This window comes from Sciurus carolinensis, chromosome 13 (assembly GCF_902686445.1).
Source record: "Sciurus carolinensis chromosome 13, mSciCar1.2, whole genome shotgun sequence".
Classification (NCBI taxonomy): domain Eukaryota; kingdom Metazoa; phylum Chordata; class Mammalia; order Rodentia; family Sciuridae; genus Sciurus; species Sciurus carolinensis.
Genome location: NC_062225.1, coordinates 79,415,051 through 79,439,673, shown reverse-complemented (window position 1 = coordinate 79,439,673; position 24,623 = coordinate 79,415,051). Strand labels below are relative to the sequence as shown.

Genomic DNA, 24,623 nt, shown 5'->3' with positions numbered 1-24,623 from the left:
CGCAGCCCTCCGCCCGCGCAGGCCCTAGGAACCGCCAAGCCACACCTGGCATGGCGGCGCCTCAGGTGTCATCAGTGTCAGTACAAAGTGTCCATTCCAGTGAGGTCACCGGGATTTGGTGTTCTGTAAGCTCCACCGTCCCAACATCCTTAAAAGGAAAAGCCACTTATTGCATTTGGTACGCTAATGTCATCGGCCGGGCAGCTCAGACGTGCGTTCTGAGGGTTGGTTGCCTTTTTGATGTAGGGCATTGTAGAGCCCTCTGGAGCAATTTGAAGAGACTTTGTTTATTCTGTCGTGGAATTTTTAAAAGAGCTTGGCTAAGCTGACCATCCGACCTCGAGAGCCCTTGTAAAAGGAGTATATGAACTTTGGCTCATTACAGCTACGGTGGCCATTGAGGCATAACCTCCCATTTTAAAATATTTGAGCTGTTGAGCGTCTTCTCTGGGATAGACTTTTCTGTAGCTACCACTGTTGATTTGTATAACCTAGCATGTGCTTTAAGCAGCAGCACTAATTTCTCCACTTGGAGTCTTTCCCCTCCCAGGCAAATCATCTTCAAATCCTTTGATCTAGGTCTGCTGTCTCATCCAGCATATACTAGAATTGGCAAAAATTCCTAGTGCTTTTCCCATCAAATCTGAACTCCATCCAAAATCAGATCTCTGACTTGGGTTGTAGCCCAGTGGTAGACTGCTTACCTAGCATGCAGGAGAACCTGGGTTCCCACTCCAGGGAGACAAGGAAAAACATCTTCCCTCAGTCCTGAAATGCCCTACTGTGGTGCCCACCTCTAAGCAAGCCAATAGCTTCATTCCATTTAGATATCCTATGATGTTCTTATTCTCCTAAGAGGCCAATTGTGTTCAAACCAATCCAAATCAGGTCTACTGAGGAATTTCAAACTTAATGACTACCCCATTCAGATATTTGTTTTCAAATGTTTAGCTAGTTTTTCAGCATTAAACAGTAAACCAGGAGCCTATGATACAAATCAGTCATAGAGTCATAGACTCTGACACAAATCAGTATTATCTAAGCCAGAGGTTTTCACTCAACTGATTAAGACATGATATAAAAGGACCTCAGATTCAGACCAGAGACCCTTCATCTTATAGAAGAAAAAGTAGGTCCAAATCTTCAACATGTCGGCTTAGGATCAGACTTCTTTAATAGAACTCCCATAGCACAAGAAATAAAAGCAAGAATCAATAACTGGGATAGATTCAAACTAAAAAGCTTTCTCTCAGCAAAGGAAACTATCAGCAATGTGAAGAGAGAACCTACAGAGTGGGAGAAAATCTTTGCCACTCATACTTCAGATAGAGCACTAATTTCCAGAATATAAAGAACTCAAAAAACTCTACACCAAGAATACAAATAACCCAATCAACAAATGGGCTAAGGAAAGGAACAGACATTTCACAGAAGATGATCTACAAGCAGTCAACAGATCCATGAAAAAATGTTCAACTTCTCTAGTAATAAGAGAAATGCAAATCAAAACTACCCTAAGATTCCATCTCACCCCAATTAGAATGTCGATTATAAAGAATACAAGCAACAATAGGTGTTGGCGAGGATATGGGGAAAAAGGTACTCTCATACATTGCTGGTGGGGTTGCAAATTAGTGCAGCCACTCTGGAAAGCAGTGTGGAGATTCCTCAGAAAGCTTGGAATGGAACCACCATTTGACCCAGATATCCCACTCCTTGGCCTATACCCAAAGGACTTAAAATCAGCATACTACAGAGATTCATCCACATCAATGTTCATAGTTGCTCAATTCACAATAGCCAGATTGTGGAACCAACCTAGATGTCCTTCAATTGATGAATGGATAAAGAAACTGTGGTATATATATATGATGGAATATTACTCAGCTATAAAGAATAGTAAAATTATGGCATTTGCAGGCAAATGGATGAAATTGGAGAATATCATGCTAAGTGAGATAAGCCAATCTCAAAAAACTAAAGGACAAATGATCTCACTGGTAAGCGGATGATGACACATAATGGGGGGTGGGAGGGTGGCAAGAATGGAGGAAGGAGGGACTGTATAGAGGGAAAAGAGGGGTGGGAGGGGTGAGGGGGAAGGAAAAAATAACAATGAATCAAACATCATTACCCTATGTAAATGTATGATTACACAACTGGTATGCCTTTACTTCATGTACAAACAGAAACAACATGTATCCCATTTGTTTACAATAAAAATAAATTTAAAAATAAAAGACAGGATATACTGAAGCTGTTACTGTGAAGCTAGTTTTCCCTCTTGAAAAACTCATTTCTCTCTTTGGGTAAATACCTTTCCCTCCTTCACATGAGTTCTGTTTATTCCTTCCATACTAGTATTTCTTTGTGATATCTCACCATGTGTTACCAATCCTATGTTCAGGTAAGTTTAAAAAATATGGTAGCTCTACATGATTTCCTTTCAAATGTTTTGAAAAAATACAATAGATAATTCCTATATACTGCTTTGGTATTTATTTTTTCATTTTTTCTTTAAAGTGAATATGTTAGGTTTGCATGGGTAGATTATATATACTTTTCAGGAATTTATATTAATGTAAAACTCATCACTATTTTACCTAAATTTTGATATTTAATATTATTCCCTCTCCCACACCACAATAATTAAAGCTTTTTTATTTAATCCAAGCTTAAATTTTTAGCCTCAAGAATATAAGACTATAATAGCCAAGTTATGGAACCAGCCCAGATGTTTGTCAACAGAAGAATGGATAAAGAAAATGTGATATATATACACAATGGAGTTTTATTCAGTCATGAAGAAGAATGAAATTATGCCATTTGCAGGAAAATGGATAGAACTTAAGAGCATTATGTTAAGTCAAATAAGCCACGTTCAGAGGTCAAGGTTCATGTTACCTCTCATGTGGAAGCTGGAGGGGAAAAGGGCCAGGGTGTCTCATGAAAATAGAACGGAGACCAGTAGAGTAGAGGAAGGGCACCAGGGGGATATGAAGGAATTAAAATGAGCAAATTATGGTATGTATGAATGAAGGTATATATGAATATGTCACAGTGAATCCCACTGTTATGTACATGTGTAATGCACCAATAAGGAATTTTTTTAGATTTTTTTTTGTTCTAATTAGTTGTACATGACAGTAGAATGCATTCACACATTTTAATAGCTCATACATAAATGGAGGGTAATCTAAAGAACTAAACGAACTAAAAAATTTCTTAGGCATTAAAATACAATTCATAAAAATTATGTGGAACAAGAAGAATATAAATGCATTTATGGAAATAAATGGTATAAATTTCAAAAAAATTAAGTGCGATTAGATTATAGGAAGAGTATTAATATCCTGTCCTTTGACAAGAAGCTGTTACATTCAAATAATTATTCAGTTCAACATACAGAAATGTGTTTAATAGACAAAATTGATGTGAATTACTAAAAAAAAGTCATGACATTAACAAATAAGGATGATAACTTTATTATTAAAAACAATGAAAACCAAGAAAGAATTGAGTAGTACACAACTTAAAGGACTGTTTTGTTCTAAAAGTTATAAGCTGTAGAGATAATGTATCAAATATATGTGAAAAAAGTTATGCTTATTACTAACATTTAAACAGACGTTAGATGTTGCTTTATAACAATTCTATAAATATGTTATCAGTTGAATTCTAAAGCAAATGATAAATTTAGGATGTTTTGCCCTTGTTAAAAAGTTTAGCACCTTAAATTCACAACTAGTGCTCTTTAATTGTGCATTTCTAACACCAGAATGAGTTAAAAATTGCATGTAATATTTACTTAATCTGTTAACTACTTTTAAATGTGTATTACAATCCCTTGATCAGAACTTCAATAATACTCCAGCAAAAAATAGCAAAAAAGTGTTTATCAGTTCTAAATTATATTAATCTCAATTTAATTATATGAGCTTTTTCATGTGTAAATACTTTGTACCATTTGCACTTTCGGTAATAAAACTGGTTTATTTTATAAATACTATCAAGAGAAAATATATCTTAAGCTTCCATTGTGGATATGATTATCTTACTAATATAAAAATTTGAAGTTATAAATGGCTCAATTAGTAGAAAATTAAAAATTGAACTTTTTATTCTACTACCTACCAACCATTTCACAGTTAGAGCATAGAGACACTAAAGTTTGCTCTTAATAAGAATATGCACATTTATTTCCTTGGAAAAAGAATACTTATTCTCCAGAAAATCCTCATATTTATCTAGCAATATTCAAGCATTTATAATGGCAAATTATTAGCAGGAACACTGAAGATACAAGTGTGCAAAAGAATATTAATTGCACCAAGTTTTCCACATTTCCACATTTTAAGCAATTTAACGATGTACTTGTCCATATTCATTTACTTGCAACTTCTGCAAAATGTCATCAAGTGGCTAGTTGTTAAGGCCAACACCATTTATTTTTACATATTAGAAAACACGAGCACACTTTCAAACACTTCAACATGAGATAAAAGAAAACTATGTCCTAGTATAAGTGAGGAAAAAGAACAAAATTGTTTCCTCAGCAAAATTCTCATCCAACACTCATTCCATTCTTCAGAGACCTTGATAAAATTAATGGTCTTCAAATATTTTTGCTCATATAAAATTTAATTGGCAGATACCTATTAGTAAGATGGATGAGGGAAGCAACATTTATGAAGTCTTGGTTAAAGGAATTACTGGTCCTCTGGAAATTCTACTTTTCTAGAAAATGCATCTTAGTAGATTCAGGGTAAGTGAGAGGTGTGCCTTTCTTCTGTAGTAAGGAAAATGGCAATCCTGAAATGGGAGAATGGGAAACAAGGATGCCAGCTGATCCCAAGTAGCATCTTAAGTAAGTGAACTATTTGGAAATCGATTCAATTTGAACTGGAAAGTCTGCATACTCCTAGGTTGAACCTACCTCGATCTATGCCACTCCTCTAAGGTAGTAGAAACAGAGTTGTTAACTTGAGCAGCGATGAGAAAAAGTACTTCTGTTAATACTTTGAAGAATTGATTTTGAAAGATCCTGAGACAATATCATGTTACACTTTAAAATCTGTTTTTGAACACCTGGCTAGCCAAAGTGTAGAATCATGTGTAATCTGAGATATCACACTCCGTCAGTCTGCGGATTTGTTCTTTACAGATGCAGATTCTGAACTAAGATATCCATATTAAAGAATCAGCATAATCACTTCATCTGGGGAGTAAGAACTCAATTTGGAGCATACACTGCCATGGAAAAGTAACAGTTATGCAGCTTTTACAGGTAATATTAAATGGTCTATTAAAGCATTTTAAAAGAACTCTAAATTGAAAAAAAAAAAAAACCTGTATGTTATTGTTGTTTATATTAAAACAACAAATAAGGCCCTTGCCTGCAGAATGTCTAAAACATTTGGCTCAGGTGTAGTACCTAGACTGGCTTCGAGCAGAAGCAGAAAACCTTCCAGAAAGGATATGTTTGGTGTTCAGTCTCTGGAGGTAGGAGCTGACCTTCTCCTGGTAAGCCAGTGTGGCCTCGCACCCACAGACATCTTCCGTGGAAATGAGTCTCCGTGCCTCTTCAATGGCTACAATGACAGTACACAAAATGTTATGGAAGAATGATAAAATTATGGCATTTGCAGGCAAATGGATGAAATTGGAGAATATCATGCTAAGTGAGATAAGCCAATCTCAAAAAACTAAAGGACGAATGATCTCACTGATAAGCGGATGAGGACATATAATGGGGGGTGGAAGGGGTTAGCATTAGGGTTAGGTTTAGGTTTAGGGTTAGGGATAAGGAGTGTGGTAAGAATGAAGGAAAGAAGGACTGTATAGAGGGAAAAGAGGGGTGGGAGGGATGGGGTGGAAGGGAAAAAAAAAATAATGAATCAAACATCATTGCCCTACGTAAATGTATGATTACATAAATGGTATGCCTTGACTCCATGTACAAATAGAGAAACAACATGTATCCCATTTGTATACAATAATAATTTAAAAAAATGTTATAGATACCTAGAAAATAAATCAGAACTGAATCCAGGGGAGTTCAACCCTGAGTCACATCGCCAGCCCATTGTTTTTATTTTTTATTTTAAGACATGTTCTCACTAAGTTGCTTAGGGTCCTACTAAGTTGCTGAGACTGACTTTGATTTTGTAGTCCTCCTGCCTCAGGCTCCTGAGCCACTGGAATTCAATATTACTTTTTTTTTTTTGGTGCTGGGAATTGAACCCAGGGCCTTGTGCTTACAAGGCAAGCACTCTACCGACTGAGCTATCTCCCCAGCCCCAATATTACTATTTTTAAGACTTACTGAAATGTATTTTGCAGGAGGTAAAAGGATATAAAAGCAAATGGAAGAGGATAAACACTTTGGAATAATAATATCATAGAAAACCTTCTGTTAGGTGATATGGGGGAAATGTTTATAATTGTCAAAGCTGGTGATGATTATATGAGAGTACACTAAATAATTCTTTATACTTTCATGATTATCAGAATTTATCAATGATACAAAGCAAATTTTTTAAAAGATGATGTAGGAGAAGGCCCAGAATACAGCAATAAGACAATCTTCTTCTGGTACTGTCTTCACTAACAAATGAAAAGGAAAACAATAACCCTCCACTTGTATGGCCAAAGTATTTCAACAGTTCAAACTAGGTTACACCTGATTTTCTATATAGTACTGTTAATCTATTAAATGGTTTGGCAAGAGTACTAGTTTTTACCCCAAAATACTTGGGAACTAAAAATTCAGATATACATTGACTTTTAAGTAAATGTGAGAGACTCATAGAGGTAACTCTATTTTTTTTCTGTAATTCTGTGAGACAAACATTCCTGTTGAATATTAGAGCCCTTATAATTGCAAATAGAAATAAGCATAACTTTCCAAGATTAGACTGCTGTCTAATCTTCCAAGTGAGGGAAACTCCTTGGCTCCCATATTTTCTTTCATTTTCTACAAAGATGCGACACAGGCCTGGGGGACCATAATTCACTTAATTAAATGCAATCTATGTGTCTGAATCCTGTTAAAACCTTTTGGGACCAGCCAGCCCAAATCCCACCTTAATCAGTCTATCTATCAGTCAGTAAACAGAACATATCTATCGATTCTCACCTACATGCCCATCATCCCTGTGCAGAGTGTAACATTTGATGCTTGTCCAGTCTCTCTTGCCTAATAGACTCCAAGCTCTAGGAGGGCCTGTCTCAGTGTGGTGTTCTAATTAAAATTCTCTATAGAAAACTGCAAATCAGTGATGAGCAAATTGGAAAGTTGAGAGATGAACTCATGCACAATAGCATCCAAAAGAATAAAATACATAGGAGTGTCTTTTTTAAAGTACAAGACATACACTAAAAACAACAAAAACATTGTTGAAAAAAATTAAAGAAGAACTAAATAAGTGGAAAGACACCATTTTAATGGATTGGAAGATTGTTAAAATGGCAACACTTCCCAAATTGATCTGTAAATTCAATACAATGCCTATAAAATCCCTGCTGACATTTGTGGAGAAATTGACAAAATGATCCTAAAACGTACAGAGAAATGTTAGTGACCCAGAATAGCCAAAATAATCTTAAAAAGGAGAAAAAAATTGGAGAACTCACACTTTCTGATTTCAGAACTCTCTACAAAGCTATAGTAATCAAGGCAATGTAGTGTTGGCACAAAGAAGGCATGAGGATTAATGGAATAGAACTGAGATTTCAGAAATAAACTGTTAAATTTATGGTCACTTGGTTTTCAACAAGGGTAACAAGACAATTTAATAAGGGAAAGAATACCATTTAAACAAATGATGCTGGGAAACCTACATAGCTACATGGAAAAGAATAAAGTTGAACCCTTACCTCACACCATGTGTGTGTGTGTCCACATGTATGTGTATGTGTATACTCATATGTATATATATAACTCAAAAAAGACCATAGATCTAAAAGTAAAACTATAAAACTCTTAGAAGAAAACACCAGAAGTAAATCTTCATGACTTTGAGCTAGAAAATGGTTTCTTAGGTATAGTGCTAAAAGCACAAAATGCAAAAGAATAAATAAATTGAACTTTATAAAATTAAAACCTGTGCATCAAAGGATGCATCAAAAAATGAAATGATGATCCATGATATAGGAGAAAAAACTTTCAAATCACGTATCTGCAAAAACTGCAAGTTCCAACTCAACAAAAAGATAGAAAATCAACTTTTAAAAATGGGAAAAGGGATTTCAATAGACATTCTTCCAAACAACATATAAAAGTGGCCAACAAGTACATGAAAAGATGATCAATATCATCAGTCATTAAAGAAATGCAAATCAGAACCACAATGAGATATTGCTTTATCCCATAGGATGGATAAAATTTTAAAAAGACAGTAATAAGTGTTGACAAAGACATGAGAAACTAGAAGCCTCATTCATTGCTTGTGAGATTCTTAAATGATATAACCACTTGGAAAAAGAGTCTGGCAGTTCTTTTAAATATTAAACATAGAGTTTCATGTGACCTAACAATTCCACTTCTAGGTATATACCCTAAAGAAATGAATATGTATGTCCATACAAAGACTTGTATTCTAGTGTTCATAGCAACATTATTCACACCAGTTGAAAAAGTGGAAATAAACTGTCCATCAACCAATGAGTGAATAAGCAAAATGGGGTATTTATATGCATAGAATATCATTCAGCAATGAAAAGGAATAAAGCACTAATGCATACTACAAATGGGGATGAATCTGTAAAATTGATATTAAAAGAAACCAGTCACAAAGACTGCATAGCATACCATCCATTTATATGAAATGTCCAGAATAAATAAATTCATAAAGGTGGAATTAGTGCTTGCTAGGCACAAGGGATTGGGAGGTATGGGGGAATTACTGATAAATGGATATAGATTTCTTTTCAGGGTGATAAAAAATGTTCTATAACTAGTGCTGATGGTTGCACAATTTTTTAGTATACTGAAAATCAATGAAACGCACACTTCAAAACCGCAATTTTTTTGGTTGGGCATGTAACTCAGTGGTAAAGTGTGCGCTTATCATGCATGAGGTCCCAAATTTGATCCCCAGAACCACACACCAAAAAATTTAAAAAGTGAAGAGTAAATATTGTGGAAAGTAAATTACATCTCGATAAAAATGTTGTAAAAAGGAAGAAGGAAAGAAAACAAAGGAAGAAAGGGAGAGAGGGAAAAATACAGGAAGGGAGAAAGAAAGCTCGCCAAAAGATATAGATATAAACTTAAGAGCTCTCCACCTAGAAGAAATGAATCCAGCCTTACTCAACTTTTTAAGCCCTGGATGGTCTCCTCTTTCTTCTAAATATCCACAGTACTTACTGTGTGCCATTTAGGTAGCATTTGTGTTATGCTTTCTCACAATGTTAAAATGTCCCCCCTCCCCTACCTGGAATTCCTACCTGGAATAAGTCTCCAGTTTCTTCCTCAGAATCTAATAGAGGACAATTTGTAAAACAGTAGCTCCATAAACACTAGTGAATGGAATAAATACGTGAACCTTAAACAAATAAAATGAAGTGACAGCCTAAACCATTATAAATCATGCTGAATTCTCCACCTTCCAGGAGGGGAAAAAACAAGATTTATTTTTCTGAAGATTAACCACTAAGGTAGAATGTCATTACCCAGACTTACTCAAGTTCTAGAAGCAAGCTGATCCTCATTATCCCTGCCTTTCCCCAGAAACTGATTCACACTCTATTTCAAATGGAATAATATCTTCAATGAAGAAATAGCTGCTGAAAACCTACTATGTGTCAGACACTGTGGTAGAGGCCAAAAAGTACAGATAAGATCACCACCCTTGGGGGTGAGGATTACAATCTGAGGGTGAAAACAGCCAGTTACCAGGGGCTGGGGGAGGAGGAATGGGCAGTTATTGTTTAATGAGAACAGAGTTCTAGTCTGGGATGAGGAAAATGTTCTGGAGATGCATAGTAGTCCTGGCTGCCCAGCAACGAGACTGTGTTGAAGTCACTGAATGGTATACTTAAAATGGTTAGGATGGTAAATGTTATGTTATGTATAACATACCACAATAAAAACATCAGACTTAGGTAGAGACAGTAATTAGAAAAAAGAGAGAGAAGAGACTGGAATCAGGTCATGGAAGGTAGACAGGCAGAGGAAGGTCAGTGTTTTATTTTGTAGGCAACTGGAAGCCAGTGGAAGATTCTGGCCAGGAGAAAGGTTCATAACTAGATACAAAGAAAGAACAGCTTCCTCCTAGATTTTCCTGCCCAACAGAACAGGCTCAGAGGGCCGGGCTTCACCTGAGCACGTCTTCTTGTCCTCGTTCAGGTTGTAGCCAGGAAAGCAGTCACAGTGGTAGGAGGCTGCCCCGTCACTCACACACAGGTGCTGGCAGCCGTGAGTGCCCAAGACACACTTGTTCTGGACTAACCAGGAACGGGGCAGGAGAGAAAACATCCACATGTTAATCAAATATGCAACTACACACAAATTCTGGGAGGCAAAATCTTCCATTTGGTCTCAACCAGCGCAGAGAATGAATCCTTGCTCAGTAGCCACAAGCCACACGTGCCAGGAGAAAGTCCCCTTCCCTTCTCCACCTCCTACCCTGCGGCTCACCTTTGATCACAGACATTCCTGCTTCCCTCCCCTGCAATCTAATGGTGGCTTCTCTTTTTTCTTCCTGTAGCACTGTCTTTATTATATTCCAGAACTTACCTTTCTGGTGACTACCAACATCTCCGGCTTATCATGGATCATCACCCAAAATAATCTATTAGGGACCTCACTGCTCACAGAACTAAGTGTGATGCTACACAAAAAGAACCGTATTGAACAAAGACCTGCCATCTATAGCTTATAAAACAGGACAGCGAGCCATTGACCTGGAGACACACCAAACACACACACACACACACACACACACTCACTCACTCACAAGCACAGAGAAAAGTGATAGCAATGTTAGAACAAAGATGATGTTTATGACTGACAATGAAGTACTTATCATCTCTCAAGTAACATTTCAAGGATGAAGACAGTTTGCCCAAATATAAAAGGAGAGCAGAGGAAAGTGCCACCTCAGTCCCACGTCCAAACTGGCCCAGGACAAATGAAAATGGCAACTCTCATTTAAAAACTGAGTAGGGTTTCCTGGGAAACATGGGATCTTCCTCTGCCATGACGGGGACCAAAGCGTTTCATTTGTTCCCTTCCAGCTCCTCTCTTAAATCGTCATTCCAAGCTCAGAAACCTTCCATGGCTTACTTGCCTAGAGAATAACTTTGCATGAAATGCAAGGCCCTATGTAATGTATCCATAAAGTGCTTTTCCAACCTTAACATGGATAGTCCCCTCTTCCATACAATCTAGATTTTTTTTTCAGCAAAATGCCACAGAGCAGACTATTCTATTTTCCCCTCATCCCAGCGTGGCATTCACTCTACACATAGATACTGCTCCAGCCCTGATCTAGGGCTCCACATCCAATCTACAAACCTCCCCACCACCAGCTCGGGGAAGGCAGGTCAGGGGAACCATCTGACAGTGGTGTGGACCCAGCTTTATTATAGTACTATTCCTTATTACTTTAAAATACACGTATACTAACTTGTTCACAGTTCTTTCTCCTCCCTCCTCTTTGCTGTCAGGTTCTTTGTACAATGAGACAGTAGTTAAAGGCTCAAGCAACCCTGGGAATATGGGATCAAACCCTGACTCTACTACTTACAAACCAGGTAACCTGAGCAAGTTTTTCAATCTGTCTATGCCTCAGTTTCCTCCCAAAGTCGCATGACCTTATGTATAAAATGCTGAAAACCTCGAGCCGCCCACAGAAGGTGCTGAAGAATGCTGCCTACCGTTACCTAGGAGCATTACCTGGAGCTGTCTGCCTTTGCTGGACATTTTCTTTGATTTTTAAAAAAATAAAATGTTTCATGTTCTTCCATAACATCTGTTAATTTAAATAGAAGTGTGCTTTTGTCTCATGTTCCTGAATCCTCCTTGTTGCTGGCAGGTCAGAGTACCAACAGGGAAGCAGTGGGAGGAGTGTGGGGGCCCTCCCTGAGCCCCTGCATCCCAGCTGGCTCCGTACTGTTCCCCTGCCCCCGCCAAAGCCACCCTCTGCTCTCTTGGCTAAACCTTCCGCATCCTTCAAAGCCCAACTCCAGTTCCTTGCAGCTCAGAGTCTTTCCAGACTCCATGAGCCTCCAGGGCCCTCAGCTCCCATCAGTGCCTCCCCTGGCTACTTCCTCTCTGCTTTCAGAAGGAGTTGCTTCTCTACCCAGGCTATAAATGCGCTGGGACAGAAACATGCTTCGTTATAGCCTCACACTCTGGAAACAAAGCAGGTACTCAGTACCCTTACTGATTTCATTTTTTAGAAAGGGGACTAGTGATATGCCATTTTCCTTTTCTCTATCTTGACAAGATCCCACAATATAGCTCCCGAAGGGAGGGAAAGATGCACAAGATCTAAAAAACATTCAATGTGCCAAAATGGGGCACCACCTCGAGAACTTGGATTTTCTCCCCTTTAGGACTGTTTTGACATTTATGAATGCCACCCTGTTCTGCCAGTGAGTTTAAATCAAATTAATGAGGATTAGCAGTCCTGGTAGGGCTCATCAGCCAAGTCTTCAGGCTCAGATTCACCGAAGATTGATCAGCTAGAAGCTGTCAGGGAATGCCCTGCTTCAGACTTACTGGAAGATCTGTGTGGGTCTAATTCAGGCATTTACAAAGTCTCCTTTACTAAAACAATCCAGCTTTAAGATTAACATTACAGAAAAGTTCCAGGCCAAGTTTTAACTGGAAAAAGATCAGTTCAGCCTATCACACTAAATAGTTACTGTCCAACCAACTTCCTCTAAAGTCTCCTATTTGCTTAAAAAGTCCCCAGTGTACAGGGCTATAAAATTTTCCTGGATAAGGACCCTATATTTAATTAGCTTTTCTCATATCCCCCATTCCCTACGCATTTCCAGTAATTTTCTGAAGTGATCTATGTTTGCAAAAACCAGTGAGCTCACCACCCTCTGAGCATGCGTGGCTTCATTTGTAAGCACCACAGAAGGCCTGAGCCCTGTTGTGCTCTAAGCCACTGAGAAGAACTTCTCCCCTGGCAAATTGCACGTTGGTTTCCCCACCATAGGAAGAGTCAAATAGGAAAGAATCTGTCGGGTAGACCTTACCTGCGCACGTCTTCCCATCTGCATTCAGAGTGTAGCCCTCGTAGCATTCACAGTGATGAGACCCATCTCTGTCGTTCACACAAATGTGCTGACAGCCATGTGTACCAAAAGCACATTTGTCTTGAGCTGTCAGTGAAAAATCCAGGGAAAAAGGAAATAAAAAGTCAAAGAGTCTTTTATTACCCATAGATAGACACCTTTTTGTTTGCCGCTAGAAATATATACGAGGAAAACTTACTGGAGGCTATTCAAAGCTGTCAGCATTATTTGCTCTAACTAGAAGTTAGCGGAGTTAAATAAAATCCTGCACATGCCATAATTATTCTCCAGTCTTCCCCAGTTCCTTTTCAAAATCAAAACTGTTGAGTTTTTAAAATCCAAGAATCTCATAAACACTTTATAAAGGATTCCTTTTAGATTAATTGTATTTTCCCCAATTTAGAGAGGTATGTACAATTATGCGACTAATTACACTAGATTTGGAAAAACAGAATTAAAATTTGAAGAAATTGTAGTTGAACCCTTTCCTGTTTTATTTTTTATTTTTATTTATGTATTTATTTGTAGTACTGGGCATTGAGCCCAGGGATGCTTTATCACTGAGCCATACCCCAAGCCCTATTTTCTATTTATTTTATTTTGAGTCAGAGTCTTGCTAAGTTGCTGAGGCTGGCCTAAAACTTGAGATCCTCCTACCACAGTTCCCCCAGTCTCTGGGATTACAGGCATGTGCCACCATGCTCAGCTAACCTCTTCCTCTTCTATAAAAGAAGAAAATAAGCCACAAGGAGACCAACTGATTCAGGGCAGTATCAGAATTCAAGACTCAAATTTTCATTCAATGCACTTACTCTGTACTAGTAAATTTTTAAACTTTTTTTTTATTTTTAAACTTTTTATTTTAAGATAATTTCAGACTTATGAAAAACTTTAAAAAATGCAAGGAGTTCCTGTATATTACCTTTCTTCTCCAAATGTTAAAAACTTGCATAACTCTAGTATGATTATCAAATACATTGATATGATTTACTAATCTACATAGTTTTTTCAAATTTTGCCAATTGTTCCACTAATGTCCTTTTTAAGATCCAGGACACCATCCAGGATACTGCATTGCATTAAGCTGTCTCATCATCTTAGTCTCCTCCAATCTTGGACATATCCCCAGGTTGCCTTTGTACCAGAAAATTATTTTTGTGAACTAAGAATGTCTCTATGTTTGGGTTTGTGTGATGTTTCCTTGTGGTTCTGAATTTTTAACGAGAATACCACAGACATGTTGCTGTATCCTCAGTGCAGGATGTCAGTTGATCCATGATGTCACTGTGGTCATCACTAATGATGGTAGCTTTGATCACTTTGATGACTTGACTAAGGTGGTGTCTGCCAGGTTCTCCACTACAAGGTTACTATCTTTCCTTTCCAAAGCAATAAGTATCTTGTGGGATATTATTTGATGTTAAATTACTAAATTGTAGCATTTGGAAGGACTGTGAGGGCTGAGAAAAGAAATGAGCCTCACATTTACACGTGACACATACATGTTACTATTTCTAATTTTTTAAATAAGACTTGGAAATGGGGGGAAAAAAAAAAAGAATGACAAGGGAGGAAATCAGACCAAGTGTGGGGGTGGGACTTGGTGCCCTGGGTCCCAGGGCATGTGACCAAGTTCCAACACTGGGTAGGCAGGTGGGCATGTAAGTAGCAGGGGCACAGGCTCCTCCCCACTTACCGGAACAACTCTTCCTGTCTTCGTTCAAGGTGTAACCCTCGTGACACTCACAGTGATAAGAGCCAGTCCTGTCGTTCACACAAATGTGTTCACACCCGTGCGTGCCAAGAGCACACTTATCGATAGCTATCAAATAAGAAGCAGGACAACTGTGAACGCATAGGGAGTGGCAGTAAGTAAATCATCAGGCCACGCTTAGGACACAGCTAACCAAGGAGGCGGGGCGCCAGGAAGGGCAGCGGTAGAATGTGGGACTGACTGGTATTGGCTTTCCGTGACAGACCCCGTCATGCGGGTTAAGTCTTTTCCCTTCTTTGGGTCCCAAATTCCTATCTATAAAATGACTCAGGGGCTAAGGATATAGCTCAGTTGGTAAAGTACTTGCCTCGCAAGCACAGGGCCCTGTGTTCAATCCCCAGCACCGCCAAATAGTAATAATAATAATAATAATAATAAATAAAATAAAATGAAATAAAATGAGTCAGGTTGAATTCAATGATCTGTTTTCTTCCTCTCAAAAAAAAAAAAAAAAAAAAAAACCAGGGGCTGGGGAGTTAGCTCAGTTGGTAGAGTGCTTGCCTTGTAAGCACAAGGCCCTGGGATCGATCCCCAGCACCCAAAAAAAAAAAAAAAAAACAAACAAACAAAAACAAAAAATCAATGACCAATTAAATCATCTTGAGATACAATGAAATGGGATTTTGATGTTTAAGAAAAATGGCGTGGTTCTTTTTCAATTTCATCTTTCAAGAGAACGAATATATTTTGTAAGTGAAAATGATATGCAATTATAAAAAGTCAACAGAACTTTACAAAGAAAAAAGTAAAAAAAATTTTCTAATTCAAAAAAAAAAAAAAACTTTTCCTAGAATTAAAAAGAAGAACCTGATTGCCCTTCTTGGTTGACGTTGAATATTCATGCCCCCAGGTGAGGGAGGCCCTCTCTAAATTTTCCCCTACTTCTAAAGTTCATGAGGCTGTATGATGAGAGAAGGAAAGGGAGGCTTGTATCCAACTAGGTCCAATCCAGGGGCAATGCAAAGCCACAAAAGGACCAAGGGTTTGGGATCCCATATCATCTTACCTGTTGCGTTTCAAGGAAGATCATCCATGAGCAACAGTAAACCAGCCAAATGGCAGTGAGGTAGAAAAGGAGTCAAGTACTGGCCAGTCCCACCCCGGAAGAAGGGCTCCCAAATAACCACCCCGGCCCCCCAAGCAGCCTCACCTGCGCACGTTCTCTTGTCGGCGTTCAGGGTGTAGCCCTGGCTGCACTCGCAGTGGTGGCGACCCTCGCCGTCACTGACGCACACGTGCTGGCACTGGTGTGTGCCCAGCGCACACGGGTCCAGGGCTGTGCGGGGAAGTTCGCAGCCGTCAGCGTCCACAGGCAAGGACCTTTCAGACCCTTCCTCACGTGTTAGGAGGACACTGCTCTTCTCTTTATTTCACTATCAAAATTGGGTATTTGTTGTCTGCCTCGGGCTTACTAGAAATACCCTTAAACTAGAAAATGTTACTAATTTAGAATTACAGACCTTGCTAGAGACCTTCTCAAAGGAGAAGGGGAATTTTGGAACCGGAGCTGAAGCCAAGCACTTCCATCCGTCAGTTAACCGGATGTTTCACTCCGCTTATCCACAGTCCTATGAAAAGGATTTTTGCTTTCCAGCCACAAGAGACCGAGAGAACAGTAATGAACTGCTGGAAGTGCTTACCAGCAAGTTGTGCCTGCAAAGCCAGAACTTGGTTTGCAAGGGTTCCAGAGTTTGTGTCTGAACAGAATTCACAGGCAGGCATGCCCCTTAGCCGGGGACACGCTCTCACTTGGGTGACAATGCATATTTCCACAGGCACAAGATGGGGGCAATCTGGGTAACTGCTTTCTGAACATGCAACACGGGTTCTTGAGGTCAGGTATCTTTGTAGGCAACTTGGGGACAGTGAACTCATGATAAATACAAACAGGTGAAAAGAAAAGAACAAATTAAATGAGATTACATCAGCTAAATGGCATCTCCAGCTTTTTGCTCCTAGAGACATTTCTATCTCATTGGATTTTTTTTTTTTCCAGCAACATGTTTTGAAAGATGAATCAATGAATCTAGTCACTTCTGAGGAATCAAGGAGGCCTATTGGAGAAGGCTGGCACTCCTGTGGCAGGTAAACCAGCCTCCATTGCCCTTGGCAGCAGGACAAGGCTCATATTTTCCCAAGAAGGGCCTTTTCATGGAATGATCTTTCCAACCTGTTGACTACGACTAGCTGCCCCTCAGTCTTTTTTCCATAGACAGGACGTCCCCCACCCCAGAACAGCATGTCTTTTATACCAGAGGAAAAGCTTGCCACTCACCACTTGTTACTTTATGGCCCTCGAGCCCAACCCCAGGTGCCAGCTCTGACACCCAACTGTACCACAGAGCAGAGACGCGAAGGAGCAGCTCTCACCCGCAAACTTGGGGGTTTTCCTGGGAGAAAGAAAGCCACTTTCTTTGTGGAACCCAATGAATACCAAATAGATGCTACCAAAGCCAATGATGGCCTGAGAAGGCACAGTGTCCCAGGACAGGAAAAAAGGAACCCCAGCCAGGTCTGGCTGAGATGAGGCCAAGCTTCCCCCAGACCAAGCTGCTTCTCTCATTGCCCAACTCACTGGTGATCGCTGGGTTTCACATTAGTTTAGATATAAAGCTCCTCAAGATTTACAATTGCAGTTATTGGCTCAATTGCTTGTCTCACCCCCAACCCCAGAATGCTCCTGGATGGTTGGGAGAAACTGTTTTTTGTCATCAGTGATCAATAAATGCATGCTGAATAAACAAATGTGGAATAAATTATATAACAAAAAAAAAAGGTATTTATGTTTAGAAATTCACCTGACCTAGAAATCTGTACACACATTCTTGTGTAATCCCACAGAGAGCTTCAAAGAATAATCTCTAAAAGATAATAAATAAAGCATGAGCCCCACAAATCATAATTCTGATCAGATCAATCACTAAAAATAAACCCCAGCCCCAGATAAATTCATGTTGATACATCTGGCTGATTCATGCTAAAAATTCCAATGAAATTAGCATGTTCATATTCAAACTACAACCTAAAGGAAGAAAGAAATAGGAAAGTAAAAGAATGATTTTTTTTAAAAAAATCTGCTTCTTTTGTCTCTCAGCTGAAGCAAAACCCCAATCTTCTTGGTCCCTAATTTTTTTTTTTTTGTAGTTGTAGATGGAGAGTATGCCTTTATTTTATTTGTTTATTTTTATGTGGTACTAAGGATCGAACCCAGTGCCACACACGTGCTAGGCAAGCACTCTGCCACTGAGTCCCAGCCGCAACCCCCCTAATCCTTTTACTCCACAAAGAATAGCCAGAGAAGGAGCCCAATCTGAAAACGAGTGTTCCCTAACACTGTGCACACTGACAGACACTGTTCCCTGTTTTCTACAGAACAAGTAGAGTTCTGTTAAATCTGGAGATGGTAAAGCTGAAGCAACTACCTGGAAAAAAAAAAATGTAGTAGGGGATGGAGACAAGACAGGCATCTTGAGGGTTTTTTTTTTTTTTCCTGACCCCATCAGGGAACAGCAGGATTGTTTATCCTGGGTATTTCTAGACCTTCACATTTCTAATGCAAACACGAAGATTTTATGAGCAAACCAAGTATATAATGCAGCTCTATATTTCTAAACCAACACCATGTGTTTAAGTTGGTAAAAAACACCAAAAAAGCACTGCATGCATTTTAAGTTTTCCATAAATGTCCACCACCACCACCCCCAAAAAAAGGAAGAAAAAGGAGAAGAAATCTTCTTTTCCACTGGGTACACAATGTCTGAAATATAACATCCTTGCTAGCTGGAAGCAAAGACTTACCAACTTACCACAAAAGGTTTCCTGGAATCTAGAGGAGAGTTTCTCAATGACCCCGTAGGTCTCCACATAGAACACGTGCTCATCCAGGGGCTCACTGGCCATCATCTTGAGGGACTCCATATCTGCCCGGTCCACACCCACAGCATAGAGCTCAATGCCAGTTGCCCGGGCCCGGGCAGCCACCTCATTCACCTGGTCCTGGGGCCTCCCATCTGTCACGATGATGGCCACCTTAGGGATGTTGGAAGTAGGCCCCCGAGCCCCTGCCTCCACTCTGAAGGCTTCATCCATGGCTGTCTGGATGGCCAGCCCCGACATGGTGCCTGTGGACAAGGGTGTGATTCGAGCTACGGCTTGTTTCAGGGACTGCTTATCTGCGTAGGTCTGCAGCTGGAACTCAATCTTCACTGTACTGGCATAGTTCACCAAGGCCACCCGCGTGTCAGCTGCCCCAATGTCCAGAGTATCAATGATCCGGGAGACAAAGGTTTTCACTTTGGTGAATTCCAGGGGCCGCACGCTTCGGGAACTATCGATGATAAACACCAAATCCAAGGGCCTGCTTTTGCAAACACCTGCAAAGAAGAGCATGGGGAGTTGAGAAGACCGAGCAATGATCAGACCACAATCAGAAACGGGACAAAGCACACTCCCTGTCAACTCTGGGATTCCAGGAGGCCAGGCAGTATTAGTACCCCTTAATCACAAAGCCACTGCCTGCTGCCTTCCCCAAGTTCATCCTCCTATGGGTGCTGAAAGTACCAAACCCTTTAGAGTCCCATAGTGAGATTCACATGGAGATGTGACATGTCCCCCGACATCTACCTATAAGCTGGCGAGCTCTGAAATTTCACTTAGAAATCATTCCTCTGTTTAGGGTTTTGCTCCCAAGATTCCTTGTGACCCTCAGGAGTTAGTGGGTCCCAGTTACATCCCAGGCACCTTGGCTATTTGAGGTGATGGGACTTCAGGGTGTAAAAAGTCCCAGGTTCTCAGGTCCAGCCTCACTGCACAGTTCCCTGCCGAGGCTTCAAGCAGTGGCAGAATTTGAGGCAAGGCACTCTGACAATCTTCTAGTAGTTTCCTTCTTCTATTCCACTTCAAGGGGGTGAAAACCACCCCACAGTGGCCCTAAATTCTCCCTCCATCTGTTCACCCATCTTGTCTGGTGAGCTTTGGATTAGCTGAAGATGGAAAGAGGAATGACAACTTTATGATAAATGTCTGTCACACTCCCAAATTTGTGAGCATGTCTTATCATTTTAAGGAGCAAAGGTTGTGACCTGTTATCTATTCTACTACCTACATCCAAACTCACATAGCCACTCTCATTCACTATTCATTCACTTTTTTTTTTTTTTTTTTTTTTTTGCAGTTCTATACAAAAAAGGCCTGTGAAGTCCCGTGCAGTCCTACAAAGTCCTGGGTCTAAAAAGGACAATAAGCCAGATGTCCCACTCTTCACTGTTTTACTGTATTATTTCTACGCAAAAGTACCTGGCACACTGTAGTGACACAAATTTTAGTTTCCTTCTTTTCTTTCCTAGTCTTTCCTGCTCCCTCCAACCCTATTTGCACATCCCTCTCCCAGTCAGCAAAATCAAGTCCACTAGTCAGGACTAGATAAGAAAGAAACCAGTTATCAACTTCTTTTTCAAGCAATCACATAGACTCATGCATACACATCACACACGTAGCCCTAAATGGACATGAAGTGTCAATCAAGGTTCTTTCCTTTTCCAATAAAAAAAAAAGAGATGATACTGCTCTAAGAAGGCAGTTACTCAATGAGTAGGGAAGAAAGGTGGACTCAAAAGAAACTCTAAGGCTAAGCTGTTTATGGAAGAAAAAAACTTGTCTAGAAAAAGGATCAGGTCTGTGTAGTTTTCTTTCAAGAGCTGAAAATTACCCTCTTGGCTTTCTCCTGCTGTCTGGAGGTATTCAATTAAGAAAAGAGTACCTTACTTTCAATAATACTCTAGGGATCACAAGACACCAAGGCAACAGTGCTGTGAAGCCGGAAGTTCAGAGGTTGTCTATACTGCATCCATCTAACAGGTGAGACACTGAGGTTCAGGAGGAGCGAGAACTAGGCTGCAGTGCCATGTGACTGGACTCCAGGTTTCCTGACTCCCAGCCTCGGAGCCTTTCTGCCACACCGTGGCTGCTCCCTCTGAGGCAACATTTTCCACCATAAAAAATCAACATCATCTCATGTGCCTAGAAACATCCTGTATGTTGACTTTGAGCCACCTCCCTGAAATATGCTGTATGTCATGTATTTAGTTAAGTCAAAAGGAATTAAAAATCTCTCTTTTTAAAATTTCTCCAGAATTTCACTTCATCCTTACAGATGCCCGTGGATCAGGGGCAAGGAAGAAGAACTATGTTGCAAATCCCGCCCGGAGAGGGGTCAGGTATTTTTGCATTATTGGAGTAAAAAGAAGAAAAAAAAAAAACATGATAGGAACCCTGTAATTAATATCCAGTGGCATCACTTGGATAAATCATGGTTCTATTCCTGCACCCAAACACACAATTCCTTCCTTCTCCACTGAATTCTTATTGGGGGGAGTTATGGGGGTGTGGTTGGCAGCATAATGCACCCCCCTCCAAAAGATGTCTAGGTCCTTATCACAGGAACTTGAACATATGCTACTTTTCCTGGCCAGAGAGACTTTCCAGGTATGATGAAGGACGTTGGGATGCGAGGTTATCCTGGAATATTCGGGTGGGTCCAATATAATTACAAAGACCTCTAAATGTGGAAGATGATGGCAGGACATGGGGTCCAAGTGACAGGATGTGAGAAGGATTCAACCTACTGCTGCTGGCTTTGAAGAGGGAGGAAGAAGGCCATGAGCCAAGGAACACAGCAGCCTCTAAGAAGCTGAGACAGCAGGCAAATGCTTCTCCCCTAGAACCTCCCAAGAGACAGAGATGCAACCCTGTCAGCATTTTGACTTTAGCCCAGGGACACCAGTCAGACTGACCTACAGAGCTCTAAGATAATAATGTGGGTCCCTGGGTTGGGGATATAGCTTAGTGGTTAAGTGTTTGCCTCACATGCCTGAGGCCCTGGGCTCAACACACACACAGAGTATTGTATTAAAGTCACTAAATTCATGGTCATTTGTTGCAACAGCAATAGAAAACTAATAAAGGAGTCTTAACCAGGGTAGCAGGCAATTCTGTGACTGTCTGATTCCTTCCTAATTTGAACCCCATCCACAAGGAGCACTAATCATTTTTGAGTCTCACTCTCAATGACTAAATAGCAGCAATTTGATTCTCAAAAATAGAGTATCTGAGTCTCCTAAAATGTTTTCATATTCATAATATCACCAATTTTGATGGTTTTTTCTAGAAATAAAAGTCCATAGCAAAGTCATAGCAATTCCTGGTTGCTAAGAGGAGAGAATCCAGAAAAGGTGTAGAATGTGCTGTTTATTCAAGAATTACTCTTCACAATCAGGTTTGGTAGGAAAGATCCAGTAGAGTTTAGGGGGAAATGGTCACACGGTACAGAATCTCGCCTTCCCCTCCAGTCCCATCCTGAAGAGAGCGAGGAGAGGTCTAGAGGCAACTCCACTTCTGGAGAAAAGGCTATTCCGGCATCCCCCACCTGGAGCAACCAGCTGGCTACCAGCTGAATTTAACCCCTGTGAGTCCGGCCCCTCTTTTATCATTTCAAACAAGGTAGTATACCAAGAGTCCTTTGAGCTCCTTCTCAACATATCCAGAAAGGAGGGGACAGACAAGGCAAGTAAACCTGACAGGCAGCATTGCTGGCTAGGTAAGACAGGACACCCAGAAAATGGTTTAAACATCCTCTTTCAAACAAGATTGACACCAACTTCTTGGTAATGAACATAAAATCGTATGTAAACCATATGAAGAGCTTAATAGGCTGGAGCAGTGGAAAGAACTCTCACTTGGGATTTCAGGGACCTGAGTTTTATTCTGAGCTCTGACACTGAGTTGCTGGGTCTCTTCACTTTGATAAGGGTTACCCTGTCTCTCTCAGGGGTTGTGCCAGATGATAGGACACAACCAACTTGGCTGCGCCAGGAACTTTGCTCTGCCTCAGGAACCAATTACTGACCAAAAAGAGAAATAGAAGTGTTCGCTGAGACTCGGTGTCTTGGGTCTTTGGGAATCTAAGAGAACCCAGCTCCGGTGTTGGGCCCAGTCGGGAGGACACCTGGTTGTGGGCAGGAGAACAGGGTTGAGACTAGAATGGTTTCAGGCATTCAGATGGCTTCTCTGGTTCCCTTATTGGCCTCCCGCCGGCACCCCCAGATTTCCCTTCTGCTAAATCCCGGATTCCACTGAGGCAGCTTGAGGGCTGCAGGGGAGAGGGCAAAATCACCCACAATCCTGGAACAGAGGCGGAGAGATTTCGAGAGAATTAAAGCAGAATCCCTGGAAGGCTTTGGTCCACTGAAGGAAGAGACCGGTCGTGTTGAACGCAAGTGGGAGGCAGTCCCAGCGCTGCCCCAGCAGCCCCATGCTCCCTGCCCAAATCACAGGCGGAGTTGGAGCTTCGGGAAACCCAAGTTCTAGCCCGGACCTACGAGTAACCTGGAGTGGCTCCCTTGCTTTTTCTGGACCTCCGATTTTCCGTACGGGATTCCTCGGGGTGGGAGGGGATTCTATGGCCCGCGCCACTGCCTGCCTGGAGCTGGGATGCGGGACACTTGGCAGAGGCCCGAAGCGCTCCTTCCATGCCGGCTCCGCTGCCCACGCCCGCCCCATCCTCGGCCCAGGCTCCCGTTCCCTTTGCCCTGCAGACTGTCCCTCTGAAGCCGGGGCCCGACTCCCGCCCGCGCCACTGTACCTGCGCCGCGATTCCCACCTGGCTCGCTGGCCCCGGAATAGGGCGCGCGGGTGGGAGCCGGGCGGCGCCCGGGGCTGCCGGCCGGGCCGCGGGTCCCCAGCCTCCGGACACCCGGGCGGTCCAAGGGGCCGGGGGCGGCGGGGGGCGGCAGCAGCTGCAGCACCGACCAGAGCAGCAGGAGTCCGGGGAGCTGGCGCGCGGGGGCCAGGCGCGGCATGGTGGGCTCGGCGGGCCTGCGGTGGGGTCAGCGCTCTCGGGGTCAGTCCGGGTCCGGGGAGCCGCGCGAAAGCCCCCAATTTAAAGGTCCCGCGCCTGCGGCCCCGCCCCGCCCCGCCCCAGGCCGCGACGCAGGCGAGCCGCGCCACCCGTCCCAAGGCCAACAAGGAGCCTTGTCTGCGCATTCCAGTGGCCGAAGCGGAATGTCTGGGGCAAGGCGGCCAGCGGCGCGGTGGTCACCGCCCGCCCCGGCCGGGCTATGGGTGGGCTCGGCTGGGGGCCTCCTGGCCTCCTGGCCTCCTCGTAAAACGCGGAGCGGCCCAGTGCGCTCTGCAGGAGCGCGTCCTGCAGGACCCTCAGCCCAGAGCCCCGCGCCCCCGGGCTGCCCGCCCTGTCCGCTCAGGTGTGCCTGCCTGGGGGCTCCGAGCGAGAAACCCGGGTCCTCACACTACCCACCCTTCCCTAGCCAAATAACCCGAGTTTTACTGGGAACTCTTGGTTTTTGAAAAAAAGAAAAAGAAAGAAAAGGCCTCACAGATTCTAGCAGCACGAATAGAAACGCTTTCATTCGCCTTCCAACATCCATAAACATTTGAACCTACATTACCGGGAGTAGAAAATCAAACATGCCTTCCCCCAGAGAGCCCGGTTGGCTGGAAGGACAGGCTGTACCCACAGAGGCTCCAAAAAGCCTTCCCTATATCTCATTTCCTCTCCTGAAGAGGTACCTGCAGCACA

The 24,623-nt window shown here is 41.8% G+C and overlaps 1 protein-coding gene across 1 annotated transcript; it reads right to left on the bottom strand.

Moving 5' to 3' along the window:
• Positions 1 to 4,362: 4,362 nt before the first annotated feature.
• Matn3 (matrilin 3) lies at positions 4,363 to 23,886 on the bottom strand. The gene is made up of 8 exons (XM_047521884.1): positions 23,670 to 23,886; positions 18,838 to 19,404; positions 16,182 to 16,307; positions 14,954 to 15,079; positions 13,219 to 13,344; positions 10,324 to 10,449; positions 5,481 to 5,591; positions 4,363 to 4,418 (listed from the first exon to the last, which is right to left on the bottom strand). The coding sequence occupies exons 1-8, from the start codon at positions 23,884 to 23,886 to the stop codon at positions 4,363 to 4,365; spliced, it is 1,455 nt and encodes a 484-aa protein (XP_047377840.1).
• Between the last annotated feature and the right edge of the window lie 737 nt (positions 23,887 to 24,623).

Bases quoted from the DNA above. Each gene is read 5' to 3' on its own strand.
- Matn3 (XM_047521884.1), bottom strand. From the start codon at position 23,886: ATGCCGCGCCTGGCCCCCGCGCGCCAGCTCCCCGGACTCCTGCTGCTC. The intron at 19,405-23,669 runs GTACAGTGGCGC...TCTTCTTTGCAG, and splicing joins AGGTGGGAATCGCGGCGCAG to GTGTTTGCAAAAGCAGGCCC. The intron at 13,345-14,953 runs GTAAGTGGGGAG...TTTCACTGACAG, and splicing joins AGACAGGAAGAGTTGTTCCG to CTCAAGACAAATGTGCTTTT.